The 18,452-nt window shown below is 40.4% G+C and overlaps 1 protein-coding gene across 1 annotated transcript in view; it reads right to left on the reverse strand.

The window, feature by feature from the left end:
• SCN8A (sodium voltage-gated channel alpha subunit 8) overlaps positions 1 to 18,452 on the reverse strand; it is a 179,091-nt gene that overhangs the window by 81,103 nt on the left and 79,536 nt on the right. Inside the window, exons 3-7 of the mRNA XM_059185302.1 lie at positions 14,932 to 15,051; positions 12,615 to 12,703; positions 11,858 to 11,986; positions 10,000 to 10,091; positions 51 to 272 (exon numbers count right to left, since the gene is read on the reverse strand). Coding sequence (XP_059041285.1) covers positions 51 to 272; positions 10,000 to 10,091; positions 11,858 to 11,986; positions 12,615 to 12,703; positions 14,932 to 15,051 — 652 coding nt within the window. The remainder of the gene's footprint in view (positions 1 to 50; positions 273 to 9,999; positions 10,092 to 11,857; positions 11,987 to 12,614; positions 12,704 to 14,931; positions 15,052 to 18,452) is intronic.

Consider the following 18,452-nt stretch of genomic DNA (forward strand, 5'->3'; position numbering starts at 1 on the left):
AATTAGAGACAGACTTGTCTTTCGCCCCTTGCAGAGAAGGGGCCACCTACTTTTATTGTTGATATATTCTTCCCAATCAAAGCCTTTGGTGCCATTTTCCAGATAGCTCTCGTTGAAGTTTATGGGCCACACAACACACTTGTTTCGCAGATTGCCCATGAACAGCTGCAGTCCAATCAAAGCAAAAACACTCAGGCAGAACACTGTCAGAATCATCACATCTGACAGCTTCTTCACTGACTGGATTAGGGCACCCACAATGGTCTTCAGGCCTGAGAAGATAGAAGCCCCAGAATCAGAGTCACCTCAGAACCCTCCCCACCTCCCCCAGCCTCCCTCTTAGCTACTGGCTTCTACTCCTCCCTATAGCACCACCCTTGAACCATGGCCACTCTCTCTCTTATGCCATGGGAATAACAATGGGTCAGCAATATTATAATTTTTTTCCAGAAATATTAATTCTTAGTCAATAATTTCTAAGAAGAAAAAGAAATTCCTTTTCCAGTGTGTGGCTCTTTTCCTCTGGCAAGTACCCTCCTGAGCCTGACTGCTGCTTAGCTCCTCAAAGGAGACAAGCTCTTACTTGCCTCTGAGGGTTCAGACATGCTCTTCCCTTTGCCTGGAATGCTTCCTTCCATTCCCCTGTCCTACCTGTCTATCTCTTCCTCATTCTTCAGGCTCAGCTGAATAATATAGGAATTCCCTCAGAAAGCCTTTCCTGACTTTCAATTCTTCTCCCTCCCCCATTATTATTAATAATTTAATAGCAGCTTACACTTCCCTCTACAGCATTTGTCATGCTTATAATTAATAATTTATGTCTGTCTCATTCACAACTGTTATCTAGACTGTCTAACTCATGGCAGGTACTCAGTAAATATTCACTGAATAAACAAACGGGAAGATCACGGTGAGGAAATTTCTTGGTTGGGCAGAGAACTACTGGAAAGCTTAAAAGCCAAGTTGTGAGAAAATACAATAAATATTTTCCCAGGAGTTCTGGAAATACCAATGTGTTGAAAAGGTTAATTATTATCAACCCAGTATTTACAGTTTGTCTTTCCATTTATAAATACACCTTCTCTGGACCACATGTATGTCCTGTTCTCTACTACTGGCCTTTTTCCATCCTAGATTGAAAGCAAAATCAAAAAACTATCTAACCTACTTGAATTTGAGACTTAAGTATGAGCCACCAGTTAAAATTTGAACCTGTGTGTAGCTTTCTTAAGTGCAATGGCGGCATCAGTGATAGGAGACACAGGAAAACACAGTGGTGGGTTCATGATGTTTGGGTCAAAACAGATTCTGTGTGAAGCTCTCCTGGGCATGTCCAGACATCAGGCTGTCCACAGGAAAAAGGCAACAAAGCACTCCAGGGAGGACCGTGTACCAGGATAGATGGGAGGCAGACACGGTGCCCTGACACACAAACCTCAAGAGTGATCTCAACCCTTAGCTACCTCTGAAGGGAGGAATATTTGACTAAAATTCAAGAGAAATCCTAATCTTGGCTCTGAAGTGTGAAGTCAGCTGTATAATTACTACTCTTAACTAAGTTAGACTACTTACTAGTATGACCAAAACAATATACCTAACCTCTTGGAATCTTTAAAATGGGAATAATTATAGTTGAATAGCATAACCTGATTCTTTTCTCCTTGTAAGACTGTGCAGGGGCACCTGGGTGGCTCAGTCGGCTCAGGTCATGATCTCAGGGTCCTGGGATTGAGCCCCATGGCAGGCATCCCTACTCAGCAGGGAGTCTGCTTCTCCCTCTCCTTGTACCCCTCCCCACTGATCATGGTCTTTTTCTCTCTTTCTTAAAATAAAATTGTAAAGAAAAGGGGTGGGGGGAAAGACTGTTCAAAAAGAGCACCAGACAGGAAATCAGAAAGTAGGAATTCTGGTCCTGGCTCAGTCACCAGATATGATCCATGGTATATCAGAACAAATTCAAGGTCCCACCTCATTTTCTTATATACAGAATGTAGACAAACACAGGAGTATGTGGCAGTGGGCAGTAGCGGAAACGATGAAGAATCCTCTTTAAAAGTCTTTCAAAACAGGGCAAAGATATTTATTTCTTCAAGATTAAGCAGCTAAAATTTCAATCTTATTCCGAAGGCCTGAGAGCTGTATCACAGTCACACAGATAAGTAAGAAGATACTGGTGGGGGTGCCTGGGTGGCTCAAAGTGGATTAAGCCGCTGTCTTCAGCTCAGGTCATGTTATCAGGGTCCTGGGATTGAGTCCCGCATAGGGCTCTCTGCTCAGTAGGGAGCCTGTTTCCCTCTCTCTGCCTGCCTCTCTGCCTACTTGTGATCTCTCTCTCTGTCAAATAAATAAATAAAATCTTAAAAAAAAAAAAAAGAAGAAGATACTGGTGGTATGAAACAGAAAGCAACTAAAAAGAAGTACATGTTGTTCCAGTATTATGGGCCTTACTTTTATAAGTTGCTAAGGAATAGAAAAGTCCTTCATTGTATTTGGTTTGGTTGAGGTGGGTCTATACTAGGTCAATAATTCAATTCTAGGTTCCTAAAATTACACAGCTCTGTTTTCAAAGCCAAAGCATGATTTAAAAAAAAAAAAAAAAAAAAAAAAAAAAGTTGAATATGTCACTAAAGAATGGTTGTAGTTTCTTTTCCTGTATTTCTTTAAGGAGAGCTTATATCTCCCCTGAAGGGTTCAGACAATCACTGATCTGAACACTTGATGATTGTTCAAGGCCATTTCCATTTCCATTTTAAATGAATGGAAAAAGGAGCTGTAAGCTGTCGTTTGTATTAGCAACAAGAGTGTAATACTACAAAACAGTCAAACCAATGCATTTGTGATATCAATCAATCAAATTTTTAAAAAAACATACAATTTTAGCATGAGTCTCATCTGATTTTCCTGCACTGGGAACTCTCTAGACAGTTCAAAGACCATGTATGTAACAGGAAATTCCAGGCCATGAGGCTCAAATTATCCCCTTTTACAAAGCTGGGACCCTAGCAGCCTTACTTGCAGGAAGTGACCATCTGTTAGTAGGTTCCAGATGTCAGGGTGGACATCTGACCTAAATCCTCATCCTTTTCCTCCGGGAACTTAGAACGGGACAAAAGATAGTCCAGTAGTCTTTACAAGTGGAAGGAGCGATAACATGTAAATTTGGGAAATAAGTGGTAGCCCTATTCTATCATTATATTAGGATGTCTGAGAAGTAAAGCCAGTTAGTAAGCTAAGAGACAGAAAAAGGAAATCGATACATGGAGACAGAAAACATGAAGAAAAAATACTTCCTGGTATCTGGAGCTTTCCGGTTCTGCATTCTGGTTTCCCTGGCTTCCAGAAGCCTAAAAACATTCCAGCCCTTCATGTATCCTTTCACTTGCCACCAAAGATGATCGACTAATGCGCCAACCATACATGGCACTCATCATTTTCCTGGGGATAAACCTTAATGCTCTCAATCAGCGGGTTTAAAATCTTTTCTCCATAAACCAGAAGATATTGCTGAAGAAATCTGTAAACATGAGTCAAGAAGGCTAAAAAAAACAAAAACAAAAACCCAAACAAACAAACAAAAAACCCAAAACACTTGAAGCGTTTTCTTCTGAAGTCTGAGGTTTAGATCAACGTGTTGGTGAAAGCTTTTCAACTCTAAGAAGTTTAAGGTAAAAACTCAAGTTGGAAATGGTATTCAGCTGCTTTTACTTCACAGGGGCTCAGAGAAACATATCTTAACTAAGCAAGAATAACCACTAAATAATACTAACTATGGCCATCTAAAAATTTACTCTCCAAGACTTTCATCCAGGTCCCACAGGAAGAAAGGTGGTGTGGCATAATGTTAGCATGCCGAGGTAGACACACAATTACACAGCAATGTTAAATGTAAATGGTCACTGGGTCATCTGGCCTTCACCAAGACTCTTCTTCCTTCCATTAGGGTTGATGATTGTCAAGGACCATATCTGCAGACATCAACACCAGGTTATGGAGATGGGGCTATCAGTGCATTTCTTTGTCCCCCTCCCCACAGTTTTATTGAGAAATAATTGATATACATCACTGTAGACGTTTATGGCATACATCATAATTGTTTGACTTACATATACTGTGAAATGATTATCACCATAGGGTTAACTAACATCCACCTTCTCAAATAGATACAATAAAAAGAGGACAAAAAGAAAAAAAAAATTTCCTTATGATAAGAACTCTTAGGAATTACTCTGTTAACAACTTTCCCATGTATCATGCAGTGATGTTAGCTATCGTTATCATGTTGTCCACTATATCCCCAGCACTTTCTTATACCTGGAAGTCTGGTAACTTTAGACCAACTTCCTTCAACTCCTCCCCCCCCCACTCTGCCTCGGGGATCCACAAGTCTGATCTCTTTTTCTATGAGTTTGTTTGTTTTTAGATTCCATATTTCAGTGAGATCATATAGAATTTATTTGTCTTTCTCTGTCCAACTCATTTTACTGAGCACAGCGCCTTCAAGGTCCATCCATGTTATCAAAAATGGTAGGACTTCCTCATTTTTTTCGTACCTGAACAATATTCCATTGTGTATCTCTCTCACAATTTTGTCTGTTCATCCATCAATGGACACCTAGATTGCTTCCATGTCTTGGCTATTGTAAATAATGCTGTTATGAACATGGGGTGCAGATATCTTTTCTGAGTTAGTGTTTTCTTTTCCTTTGGATATATTCCCAGAAGTAGAATTGCTGGATCATATGGTAGTTCTAATTTTAATTTCTGAGGTTCCTTCATACTGCTTCCCATAGTGGCTGCACCAATTTACTAAACCTGACAGCGTGCAAGGGCTCCATTTTCTCCGCATCCATGCCAGCGTTTGCTGTTGCGTCTCTTTGATGATGGCCATTCTAACTTATGTGAGCTGATATCTCATTATGGTTTTAATTACCATTTCTCTAATGACTAGGAATGTTGAGCATCTTTTCATGTACCTGATGGTCTTTCATATAATGCCTTTCTTGAGCTCAGCCTCTATAGTCTTGCCAGCAGTGACTGACACGCACTAGTAAATGCAGCCAGGCAAAAGTGCTCCCTGTTAGCACCAACACAGGTCAATAAAGTGCGAAGCTGCTGGTGGAATTCCTGACCTGATGTGTACAAGAATGGAAAATGCCACTGTTCTGGCTGTGAGGAGAAGTTGCCTTGCTTCTTCTACTGGCTCACACCACCACACACCAGAATAAGCAAGATACTGACTGGAAGCTGATTATCCCAAACAGAGCAGAATGCTCCTTCAAACAACTCCTACACAACAGAGTGTGCAACAGAAGCCACATGGGGGCAAATTGGACAGCAAGAACTCTTGGAAAAGGCTAACATTAACTAGCATGGGATGAGTCTGAGCAGAAGCAGTTAATACATTTACTACAGATCAAGAAAAGACAGCTGGACCCAACGTACAGAAATGTTAGCTACCAGAGAGGAAGTCGGGACACTTGAGGAATTTTGAGAAGCAGTGAAGCTGCTACATCTAAACGCATCTGAACCCCTGTCCCCTTTCACGACATCCAACCCCTTGGACAAATAAACAAAGCCTGCTTATGTGCCAAGTCCGGAGAAATCAGCCATGCATCCCGGGATCACAATCTTCCACAGCGGTAATGCCAGATCATAAATAAAGTAAATTTATGTGGCTCAGGTTGAGAAATCTGTCTGGTTTGAAGCCACATGAGCTAATTCTACAAAATTAACATTGGAATGGGTCTCAAGAGCAGTAACAAGCAGTTCTCACCCCAGGGGGACAAAGTTCCCCAATTTCCAAAGTCTGGCTTTGTCCAGACAAGCCCTAGGGTAAAGTTGTGCCAGGTCAATTTTCCTGCTGCAGGTTCAAGCCTCACAATGATATTCTTGAGGGTTCTTTAGATCAAGAATAATTTGGGAGAGATCTGGAGGCAGTAGATTTATTTCCAAGACCAAATTTGCATCACAAAGTCTGAACAAAATTTAAACTAGCTCCCAAAGGTGGGTCGGTGGGAGCCTGTGAGACTCCAGTGTTTTCCCATTTAGGACCATTGTGTTCAACTTCAGTTATCTTCTCTGAGAAGCAATGGGAAAAGGAGAAATACAAGAAGCACTGGATTAATAACTAGAATATTATAAAGGAAACAAGGAGTCTAAATATAGTATGAAAACACTTTTTTATCCCCCTTCACTGTGCAGCAGAAATTGCCATCTTCATAATGCATGTGTCTAAAGAAAATGCTTCCTTTGTGAATACCAGGGTGGGAAGAAGAAGGACCCAACCTTTTTCCTGATTCTTACCTGATACCACAGGTAAGGAGAGAAAGTAACAGAAATGAAAGCACAGAAATTTAAAAAAAAAAAAGAGAAAAATAATAAAAAATTATAACTCTAAAAAAAGCAAAATGATATTAAACTAGTGTTGGCAAATAGAAATGCAGTGCTTTTGGGGAGTCACTGAAACGATGATAGAAATGAGAAGCAACTGGCAAGTAAGGCTGTTCCAACTGGTTTTATTTACACCACTAAATGCTACTCAATAGGAAAAACTCAAGATTCCTGCTTTGAGATTTCCATGCTTTCTCTGGGTATGTCAGTCCTGTGGCACACGATTAAAACACGTAGAAGATCAAACTTCTGACAAAGTCACTCAGAAGCTCATTTTTATGCCCAGGCCCCGAATGAATATAAAGCAAAAACAAAGTTTTGTTTATTTGCTTGTTTGAAGATTTTATTTATTTATTTGAGAGAGAGGGAGAGAGAGAGAGAGAGACGGCGGTGGGGGGAGATGAACAAAGGGAGAGGGACAAGCAGACTCCGTGCTGAACACAGAGCCTGATGCAGGGCTCGATTCCCACTGCCCAGAGACCATGACCTGAGCTGAAACCAAGAGTTGGACCATGAACCGACTGAGCCATCTAGGCGCCCTGAAAACAAAGTTTTAAGACATGAATTTTGACACAGAATACTTCAATGTCGAGTTGAATCCAGCAAATTCTGGACCAAAGAAAATGTAGAAAGGGTCTTTTCCTGTAACTACAGTTTGCATGCACAGTTCTTCAAGCCAAGGCCTCGGAAGCAAAAAGGACACCATGTGTGATATGTATCTAGGTCTCCACTCAGCAAATAAAAAGGGTCAGAATGTGGGTTTGGTCTTTTCTCAGGTACTAGAAAGCTCTAAATCAAAGCAGCCCTTATCCAAAAGGCTGGAGCTAACCAGTGCACTGCATTACCCCACCTTCTAGGAGTCCTGACCTCACTGACACATTTAGACTATCTACCAAAAGTTCTAAGAGGGACGGCAGGTGAGTGGGTGAGCTATCCAGGAAGGCAGAACTCTCGTGAAGGGAGCTAAAGGCTTTGTGGGATCTTGCAGACCTCATGTCAGTTATGTGGTTGCCTTTGCTTCTGTTCCTGGCAGCTTTCGCAAAAGCCTACAATCAAACTGGGGACAAGAAAAGGTAAAGAGAGCCCCAGTCCCACTGAACTGACCCATGAGAAAACTTGGCGTGCACAACAATGGCTTTCACTAAGAGGGGACTAAGGCCTGGCTCTACAGTAGAGTCAGAATGACTGAGATTTCCAGTCAAGGGATGGCACCAGGTCTAGTGACTCATGCAATGGTGCTCCCATCTTGAAAGGAGAGCTGGTTAACAGGCAGGTAGGAACAGGGCCACAGTCTTCTATAAGTAGAATGGGGAGGGAAAGGACTTGGCATGAAAAGTCACACTTTAATTCAAATACCAATTACACCACTCACAGACAGATCTATTACTGGCTTTATTAGCCATTAGAGTTATTTTGCATCCCAGCTAATTTCGCAAAGCCAGCTCGAGTGGGGGTGCTTCTAGAAACAGGAATCTGGAATCTATTTCAAATTGTGAAGTGGAGGTCTAAGGCTTGATACAAACCTTTTCTTTGGGTTTAGCTTTCTTCTTTATAATAATAATTGCTACACAAAAATCACTGATAGAGCACCACTCTGTGTTTACAAATAGATTTTGCAGATAGACAGATAGACAGGTTAATAATAAGGATAAGTAGTCTGATCCCGGTCAAGAGTTACCTTGCAGAAGTGCTGTGGTCAGAAGCTATCCGTACAGCAGAGACAGAAGCTAAAAGCTAGACCAGAGATAGCATCTGCTGCCCTAGTTAGTGAACAGAACGCAGCTTTCCAATTTAATTCTGGAAGAGAAGTTTTCAGATCACAAGAACATAAAGAGACAGATGCCTTGCAGAGTACATTGGGGGAAGTGAGCAGAAAACATGGGATCATATTTAAAAGAGGCCAGAGAAGAAAGAGAGCCGAGGGAAAATGAAAATACAGATTTGGTGCTCCAGATGCCTGAAGAAATAAGATAAGTCCTGCCTAAGGGTTAAACCACCATCAGTGAGCTGCGTGACGCTGCCTGGAGAATGAGCTTCATTTTTTTGTCAAACGGATTTAAAATGGCTAGGAACTGAACCTTGGTAATTCAGGGTTGTAGTTTTTTTGCCAAGAATGTACTCCAGCTATGCCCAGCCTTTAGCTGACAGGGAGAAAGCTCCCACTACTAACTAGAAAAGAACTCATTTTTAGTAGGGCCTGAATTTACTGGCCCACTTCATGCCTAGATTTGTAAATGGAGAAACTGAGGTTTACCTTTCTTGAGGTTCTCAGAAAGCCACATTCCAAGCCAGTTCTCTCCAGGACTCTATCTTTAGGCTTCCCTCTCTCTGTCTCTGATATTTAGATAAAGTTGAAAAGGGGGAAAGAGGAATATTTCTGAGTCGGCCGCCAGAGAAGCCATGTGATGCCAGGAACAGGATGCCTCTGCTCTTCATGTCCCTGTTTCTATAAGAGTGCAGTGGGAGGCTTGGTCCCTTGGGTGTCTTCCCTGAAAGCCCCTGAATGGAACCAGAGACCAGCCAGCAACTGCACACTCTTGATTTCTGCCATGTTACTGCCTGTGTATCTCAGGCTAGCAAGACTAGCTCAAATATCTTCCCTTCCAAATTTCAAGACCAGCCTTTGGAAAAAATAGTTAAGTACTACCTGGTAGTAAGGATTTAAATTAAATTAAGGATCTTAATGTGGGATCCCTGGGTGGGGTTCAGTAGAGTCTGGGAACTTTCCCCTGCTTCTCGAAAGGACTTAAAACTTTCAAAAGGTTAAGAAGCACTTGGCTAGTTCAACCAGGACCAAAAAGAAAAAGGCAAAAATTATGAAACCACTGTCAGTTAACTACTTCACAGCCACCCACTGATTGATTCCTTTTCCTTCTCAAGTTTCTGTCCTTGTTGTTTGCCCATACATTCAGATGTATGTATGTTATCTTACCTTTCACTGTTTTTAACAGCATCTGCACAAGCTTTCATTGGGATTTGTGTTTGAGAATGGCCTCTGAATACATACATAGTAGATGTCTACTGGTTCTTACTCCAGTGAAACAGACAGCAATAGGATGTGATAGTGATTACTAAAGTTGTTCACTAACTCCAAGGCTCTTCAATTTGGCTCTAAAACTGGACTAGTTAACAGGGTAGGTGTCTTCTGTGGTTAAATAAGTCCATTAACACAGTTATAATGAAAGTATATAGTTCATTGAATAACATCCCATCAGCAAACCATGCGACAGGAAGCCTAGAAACCACAAGCAATGGGATGATGGTGAATGTTAAATATACTGTAATTCCATGAGGCCAGGAAGCAAATGATCAATGTTTAAAGAGACAGCTAGCTCTGTGACAATTTTTTCAGATACTGGAGGATCCAAGTGATTTTTCAGCACGTGCTTTCTCAAAGCATGGATGGAATGGGGGCTGCATGCCTGGCCAGCGCTGCCATCGCAAGGGCCTGAGGACCAAAGGGCCATTCCAGAGAACGTCTCCCAGGAAGAACATGCGGAATGCAAGGCCATATCAAGTGTGCTGACACCAGTTTAGAATGTGGTGGACACAATGAATGGAGGGCAAAGAGGCGATGAGGCAGTCCATTGTGTGTGTAAATTTTCTCACCTGGAATTACAGAGATAGTTTTCAAAGCTCGGAGAACCCTGAATGTTCTCAGCGCTGAGACATTGCCCAGGTCCACAAACTCTGTCACATATCTGTAGTAAGGGAGGTCACACACAGACACAAATGACAAACACAGACACGAACACAAACACCGAAGGAAAAAAAAACAAAACCACAACAAAACAAAAAGTACAATACGTCACGTCAGGGCCCTAACCCAACACCTAACACCAACCCCGGGCCATCTTACCTGGGATTACCGAAATAGTTTTCAAAGCCCTCAGTACCCTGAAAGTGCGTAGAGCTGAAACATTGCCTAGGTTTACAAACTCTGTTATATACCTGCAGAATCAAACCAAAGTTAACTTGTAATGGTACCACTGGGCGAGGGTTTGACAATGGGGGGGAAGAAAGGGTCTTATACACAAGCTATGATTTCATTCTTTTTGTTGTTGAAAAAGAAAATTTCCAAATATAAACACTTAAAGAACACATTTCTTTTTTCAGTTGGGCAAGGAGAATTCAAAAGAATATTTGAAAGAACTGACACAACCAGGAGGTTCTGAGGGCTTACTCTCTTAATCAGCATCGTGCTGTGTGGATCCCAATCAGAATGACTATTCTTGGTCCATTCATTATTTTTAGCAAAAAGGCAGGCCAGGATGTATCAAAGGCTATGTCCCCAAGCTTTGTGAATAATTTCTTAGGAAAAAGGAGGCAAATTTCTGTAGCTGAAGCCCCAGAAAAACAAATTTACATCAAGTAGCTCCCTATTGACTATGGCAAAAGTGCCATAATGTCTACATATATGACTTATCGAAGAGTTGCATGCATATCTTTGCAGTCACACCCTCAGATGAAGTGCCTGTGACATACAAGAGCAGGGCTCAGGATCATGGGATCAAAGAAAATAGTGTGTTAAGTGCCCATTTTATCACCAGCTCTGTGCCCAGCAAGGACACTTAAATTTTAAATGAACACCAGTGTGCATTCATAATGTTGGAAAGCTGGAAATTGCCTTAATATAACAGAAAGTCAAAGTTTCAGTTTCAAATATTCAATGCATAGCATTCACTCATTCACATTTTACAGCTGAAACCCATCTTTCTGACACTCAGACCTGTATATATACAGATGCACTCACTCTCTTACACATCTGCGTGCACACACACAATCTATGCAACGCCCTTACTCCCCACCATACCACAGAGTGCTTCCACACCTGAAAATACAAATAGTTAAATCTTCTCTAACTCTTCAACCATCAGTTACATTTCCCAAGGAGATCCAGGTATACAAACATGCAGCTAGCACACTAAGGTGGGGTCATACTGCCCTCTCAGAATAATTTGAACTTCTGGTCAGTACTTACTTCCTTAGGAAGGGACCAGTTTGGATATCTTGGCTCATGTTTTTAATTTTAAAATGTGCTCTCAAGTCTGCAACATCTGGACCAGCCTCATGAAATTACATGCGATATAACCTATCCAAGAAACTGATTTTCAGGTTAAGGTTAACACCTAAAAAATTTCAAATCTTCACCAAGGCCCCATGGTGATAAGCAGGCAAACCTTGATTAGTGTTATAAGGGGGAAGAAAATATGAGAGCATGTCAATGGAAAATCACTTGCTACTTTCTGTCCTTGCTGTAAAACCTTGGCTTTCCTTCTCCCATGGAAACATGCTGTCATTGTCCTCACAAGCAAGAATCACAGGCATAAAGCCTGCTTGGCCTTAAATGGTTGTCCATTAGTTCCTCTTATAACTGGCCATAAACACACTTACAGACACAACCAGGAATACAGCCACACATACACAATCACACCCAGAACAGCAGTAAAGTAAGCAGACAACTTACGCCATCATGATGACACTGAAATCCAACCAGTTCCATGGATCCCGTAAAAAGGTAAAGCCATCTATGCAGAAACCTCTTGCAATGATTTTCACTAGTGATTCAAATGTATAAATCCCTGTGAATGTGTACCTGTCAAAGAAATGGAGAGTTTGAGGTAATTTCCAAACAGACAGAAACTTTAAATGAATCCTTGAAGGTAACGGTGCCTGAAATGTGGCTTCAACTAGTAGAGACAAAACGGAACGGGCACAGCCAATGCAGCAGAAAGGAAGGAAGGAAGAGAAAGGGATGCTTTGAAGGAAACTTAAGAAACACAAAACCAAGAACTCTGGAATGCTGTACTGGGTGCCATCTAGTAGGATCATTTTGAACCAGGTGAGGAGGCCCCAGAGCTATTTTTAACTTAAGACAAGTTAAAAAAAAAAAAAATAGGAAACCTCATGTTGGAGAGGCAGTGTCATGAGGGACTAACTGAGGGCACAAGATGGCGCTGGGGCAGCCAAGTCAAAGGCATTGGCCAGCACAGGTAAGGGTGGAGGTGAAGGGCAGTAACTTCCAGAATGCACTTTCTCTTTCTAGAGTTGACTTCTAAGGATATTTCCTAAATTCCACATGGATCCTCACCCTTCTCTGTGAAGTAAAGAGTGGGGGGAAAAAACAATTTTTTTCCTTGATGGATAAACTGTGCAAAGCAAGATTTGGTGTGTAAAAATCTTTAAAACAAGCAAGCAGACAAATAAATAAATGAGCTACTTACTCCACATTCTTCGACCATTCAGGAGGGTTACTAAAAGTCATGAATACACAGTTGGTCAAAATAGTGCACATAATGATCATGCTAAATACTGTAGAAAAGAGTCAAGGGAGAATATACAAAATCTGGCCTATTTTCTTCCTCAGAAAGCAAACACATTTCACATTGGGTATCATGAGAATTAAGTCAGTAACCTGAAAGGAGACAAAGCACAGAGGACAAGGAAACGGCGAGGTGATAATGAAAGCCACCATGAATACAGAATGCCGCCATATGTATCCACACCTGACCAGAGAACTGTGGGTGGACACAGCAGGAGAGCCACTCTCTTTCTTTCAAAAGGGCTGTCACTGCTCTACTGCTTTTGGATAAATCATCTCCCCCCACCCCTTTCCTCTTCAGCCTCAGCTATGGAATAAGCCTCTAAATCCCAGTGTACAAAGTAACCAGAAATCTACCGGTCTACCAGATGCCCAAATCATCAGGTGAAAAAAAACACATTAAATTGAATCTATATTATTCAGTACTCATTTACTGTTAAGTTAATTATCTTGTCTTGCATAACTGGTTATTTGGAAACCTACATGCAATTAATGGTTAACTTTTTTTTTTTTTTAATTGAAGTATAGTTGGCACACACTGTTATGTTGGTTTCAGGGGTAGAACACAATGGTTCGCTTTTGCTCCTAGGTCCCCAAAGGGCTGAGCTGTCCTTAGAGGGCAAGGCAACAGCCGCTAGGTGTGGCATTTGAACAGTTTGGGAAACCAGTCACGACCTGTTGGGTGAGGATTTCAAGGACATATGCAGCACCATACTAAGAATTAGATAATGGGGAAGATGCGTCTGATCATGCTGAAGGTGCTCAGGAATGTTTATGGAGAGCAAACCATTTTGTTGCTTTTTCCATTCCATCCAAGATTTTTCTCAACCCTTTCTGTTTCTGTCTACTGAGAAAAAAATAAACTCCTTTAGGTCAGTATGTGAGTTACTCAAACTCAAAAAACTGTCACTTTAACAAGCACAGAAAACATATCCCATTTGTTGCTAACTCTCTCTCTGCTAACAGCTTCCACCATCCTCTACTAATGGAGTTTTTGAAAGAAAAAATACTTCTTACAGCTGGATTTTTTCTTCATTACAGCTCAACTTTTCTTCCAGGAATAACACAATCCAGTTAGAAGAGAAAAAGATGCTGCCTTCTGATCCAACAAAAGGGGAATAAGTCCACTGTGAATTATTTATTCCTTGTAAACCTTTAAGTTTCAGAACTATGTTTCTTGTAAACCACAGATTTCGGAACTGGGTTGCTAAATTCTTAGAGTCAATAAAATGCGCCAACAGCTTGGCCAACCAATTTACTAAGTTCCAATCGCCACTTTCCTCATCCCAATTGGAGAATACAATATCCTTCAGAGCATGGGACTAAGTACTGACAAACTAAACTTCAACCATTAAATATAAAGTCACTATGCAAAGTTGCTAAACTCATCACATAATTTTTCATCTGTCATATACTCTTCTATATTAATAAGATATAAAAGTCAGGCCACATGAGAAAATGAGCATTTTCTGCTGAAGAGGGGGAAAATGTGAGTAGAGACTCATATTAGGCTTGCAATCTGGATCTAAACCTCTATACGAAGGGGCCATTTAATGTGAGAAACTGTCTCTGGCACTTTCCATACTCACTGCTCAAGAAATCAGAAATATTCAAGGCAGATTTCTAAAGCATTCATTGAACTCTTTATACTCAAGAAGTGGCCTTCCAAAAAATTCTAGCATTGAACTTGTGTTAAAGAACTGAATCGGGGCACCTGGGTGGCTTAGTGGGTTAAAGCTTCTGCCTTCGGCTCAGGTCATGATCCCAGGGTCCTGGGATCGAGCCCCACATCGGGCTCTCTGCTCCTTCTCTCTCTCTCTGCCTGTCTCTCTGCCTAATTGTGATCTCTGTCAAATAAATAAATAAAATCTTAAAAAAAAAAAAGTAACTGAATCGTTTGCCTCAGGATGAAATGACTGAACTCTGAGCACTTTAAAGAGTAAGATTTCAGTTACAGGTTAGTGTCTTGATTTGCCTCTTCTCGTGATACCAACAAAATTCCGGACTCCCGTGATATCATTCTAGGAAAAGAGAGTTGGCTGAAGCTTAGTCCAGGATCTGGCAGAAGGTCACACAAACTACTGGTTCCGACACTACTGTCAACGACACTACTGATAAGATACTTAATATACAATTCAATTGTCAAAGCTCAGAAACATATTCTATATACGGGCGACCATGCAAATGCTGCACTCAGCCCACATTTGTAGAAAAGGATATGAATGTATCAAAATTTTAATAGCTATTCTTCTTATCAGGTTAAAAGGACTTAAAATGTACAAGGCAGGCGTGGCACTAAATCTGAAGAGAGTTTTCCCTCTGTTTAATACTACAAAGGTCTGTGGAGAAAGAAAAAGAGAAATTATTAAAGCATGGGAATTAGTCACCACACACAATAACATTTTTCTAGGCAAGAAATAAATAAACTTAAATGTATTTATAATTTTGATTTCCCAAGCTGGTTTCTAAGGCAAGAAACCTTAAGACACTGTGTCTTTCTTTCCCTCCCATCCCTCCCCTGACCTGCTCCCAGATTATAGACATAACACATAATGTGTACTATCTTAGCAATTTTATGTACTTCTATAAATTTCTTTCTTTCTTTCAGAAACATATTTGAATTATACTTAAGCTGTACTCTGCCAGTTCTGGACAAGATATTGAAGTTCATTAACTTGGGATTCATTCACCCAGCAACTGTTTTCTACATCCCTACTGTGTTCCAGGCAATGTTCTAGGTGCTTGAAAAACAGCAGTGAACAAGGCTACCATGGTGCAGGAAGCTTATATTCTAATGGGGAAGAAAGACAACAGATTAAAAAAAAAAAACAAATAAGTAAATGATATACAATGTGGTAAGAGCTATGGAAAAAGAGGAAGATGAGGGAAGGGGAGACAGAGAATACTTGGGTCAGGGGACATGTGAATAGAGAGGTGACTCATTCTGAAGGAGGTTGTCCATGGAGCAAAGACTCGAAGTAAGTGAGAAGAGCTCTCCATTCCACTGGTGCTTACCTACGGAGTCCACTCTCTCTGGATCTCAAAAGCCTCCATGACCAAACAGCCTTGACGAAATCATTCAACTGTATTTCCCAGCGTGAATCTTCCTGTCTTGCCATGTTATACTAAGTCATAACTGGCCTTTGCTCACATGAGCAATGTGAGCCTTTAAAGGCCAGTTATGACTACCCACAATGCCACTACCCACAATGCCTTTTCTTGTCTCATGAATTCAATTCAAAGTACTTCTGAGCATCGATTCTGTGCTAAACTCTGGGTTACAAAATTGGATAAAACTGTACATTTAGGAAAGGCATATATGTAAACTAGTAATTATGATGCAGGGTAAATACAAAGTTCAGTACGAAAAATATGCGTACTGTATGAGAGGCAGCAGGAGGGGGAGTTTTTCTCCCCTTGGGTAAAGAATGGAAGGGAGGAGAGTGAGTTAGAAGATATTCATGAAGGAAGGGAACTGATATTTGGAAGGGATTTCAAAGATATAAAGGGAAGGGCTGGCAGGGAAAGGGAAGAGAATAGAATATAGAGAAGCCCAGTAGCACATAACTGTGGGCCATTCTCAGGGAACTGATAGGTAATTTGGTGTTGATGGAAAAGAAACAGAGAAGGGGTGCAGCAGACTACGAAGCTGGAGAGGCAGGGGCCTTATGAGACTGAGCTACTAAGGAGACAAGGCCAGTGGCAAGTACACAGCACTGGCAACTCATTGTGTGGATGAAAGAGCAAATTGTCAAACGTTAGCCATTCTAAGTAGGCTTTAAAAAATAGGGCACCTGGGTGGCTCAGTGGGTTAAGCCTCTGCCTTTGGTTCAGGTCATGATCTCAGGGTCCTGGGATAGAGCCCCGTATTGGGCTCTCTGCTCAGTGGGGAGCCTGCTTCCCCCCACCCCTCTGCCTGCCTCTGCCTATTTGTGACCTATTTATTTGTCAAATAAATAAATAAATAAAATCTTTAAAGAAAAAAAATATATATACCAAGCAATACATGCTTGTAATTTTATATAAGGCACAGAAGACTTAAGTTCTATCTCATTACCCAAAGATAACCTTTGCTGTTATATCTTTTTTTGTACATCTTTTCTGAACTTTTCTGTGTAAATACAAGCATACAGATACAGCCTTAAAAAAACTTACTTTCTCTCTCAGATGGGATTGTACTATAAATAATCTTCTGCACCTTGCATTAAAAAATGAAACCCCACAAAGAAAAGCCCAGGACCAGATGGCTTCACTAATGAATTCTACCAAATGTTTAAAGAATTAACACCAATCCTTTGCAAATTCTTCCAAGAAACAGAAGAGGACACACTGCCCAACTCATTCTGTAAGGTTGGTATTGACTTGATACAAAATCAGACAAAGACATCACAAAAAAAATCAAAACTGTAATATCCCTTTTGAATACAGACACAAAAGTCTCAACAAAATACCAGCAAACTGAATCCAGCAGCATATAAAAAGGATTATACACCATGATCAAGAAATACAAAGATGGTTTAATATGTAAAAATCAATCAATATAATGCAACATACTAATAAAATTAAGACAATAACCACTAGACCACCTCAACAGATGCAGAAAAAGCATTCAACAAAGTCCAATACTCTTTTATAATAAAAACACCCAACAAACTAGAAAGAGAAGGGAACTTCCTTAACCTGATGAAGAGCATATAACTAATATCACATTTAATGATAAAACTGAAAGTTTTCCCTCTAAAATTAGGAATAAGACAAGGATGTCCCTCTCACTACTTCTATTCAACACTGTACTGAATGTTCCAGGCAAGGCAAATAAGCAAGTAAAACTATTTCTGTGTGCAGATGAAATGATCCTGTATATGGAAAACTCTATGGAATACACACTCACAAAACTATTAGAGCCCATAAACAAGTTCAGCACAGTTTCAAGATACAAGATCAATATATAAAAATCAGTAGTATTTCTATACACTAGCAATAAGCAATTCAAAAATTAGGAAATTAAGAGAACAACTCCATTTACAAGAGCATCCAAAAGCACAAAATACCTAGGAATAAATGTAAGAAACGAAGTATAAAACTTGTACACTGAAAACTACAAAACATCATCAACAGAAATCAAAGAAGACCTAAACCAGTGAAAACCATCTCATGCTCAGGTATTAGAAGATGTAATGTTGTTAAGATGGCAATACTCCCCAAACAAATCCACAAATTCAAGGCAATGTCAATCAAAATCTCAACTGCTTTTGGGGGCAGAAATTAACAAGTTGAGAAATTATGCCCAAATCATACAGAAATGCAAGGCAACCAAAAGAACAAAACAATTTTGAAAATGAAGAATAAATTTGAGGACTCACACTTCGTGTTTCAAAGCTTACTAGAAAGCTATAGTAATCAAGACTGTGGTACTAGCATAAAGATAGCCATATCTATCAATAGAACAGAATTGAGAATTCAGAAATAAACCCATACAACTACACAAATTGATTTTTGACAGAAGTGCCAAGACAATTCAAAGGGGGAAAGAGTAGCCTAGCCTTCAATCATTGGTGCTGGGAAAACTGGACAACCACATCCAAAAGAATGAATATGGACCTCTATCTCACACCTTATACAAAAATTAACTCAAAATGGATCAAAGATCTAAATGTAAGAGCTAAAATGATAAAACACTTTGACAAAAAACATAAGCGTAAATCTTCACATCTTTGGATTTGGCAGTGGTGTCATACTT

Source organism: Mustela lutreola, chromosome 8 (genome assembly GCF_030435805.1).
Source record: "Mustela lutreola isolate mMusLut2 chromosome 8, mMusLut2.pri, whole genome shotgun sequence".
Classification (NCBI taxonomy): Eukaryota; Metazoa; Chordata; class Mammalia; order Carnivora; family Mustelidae; genus Mustela; species Mustela lutreola.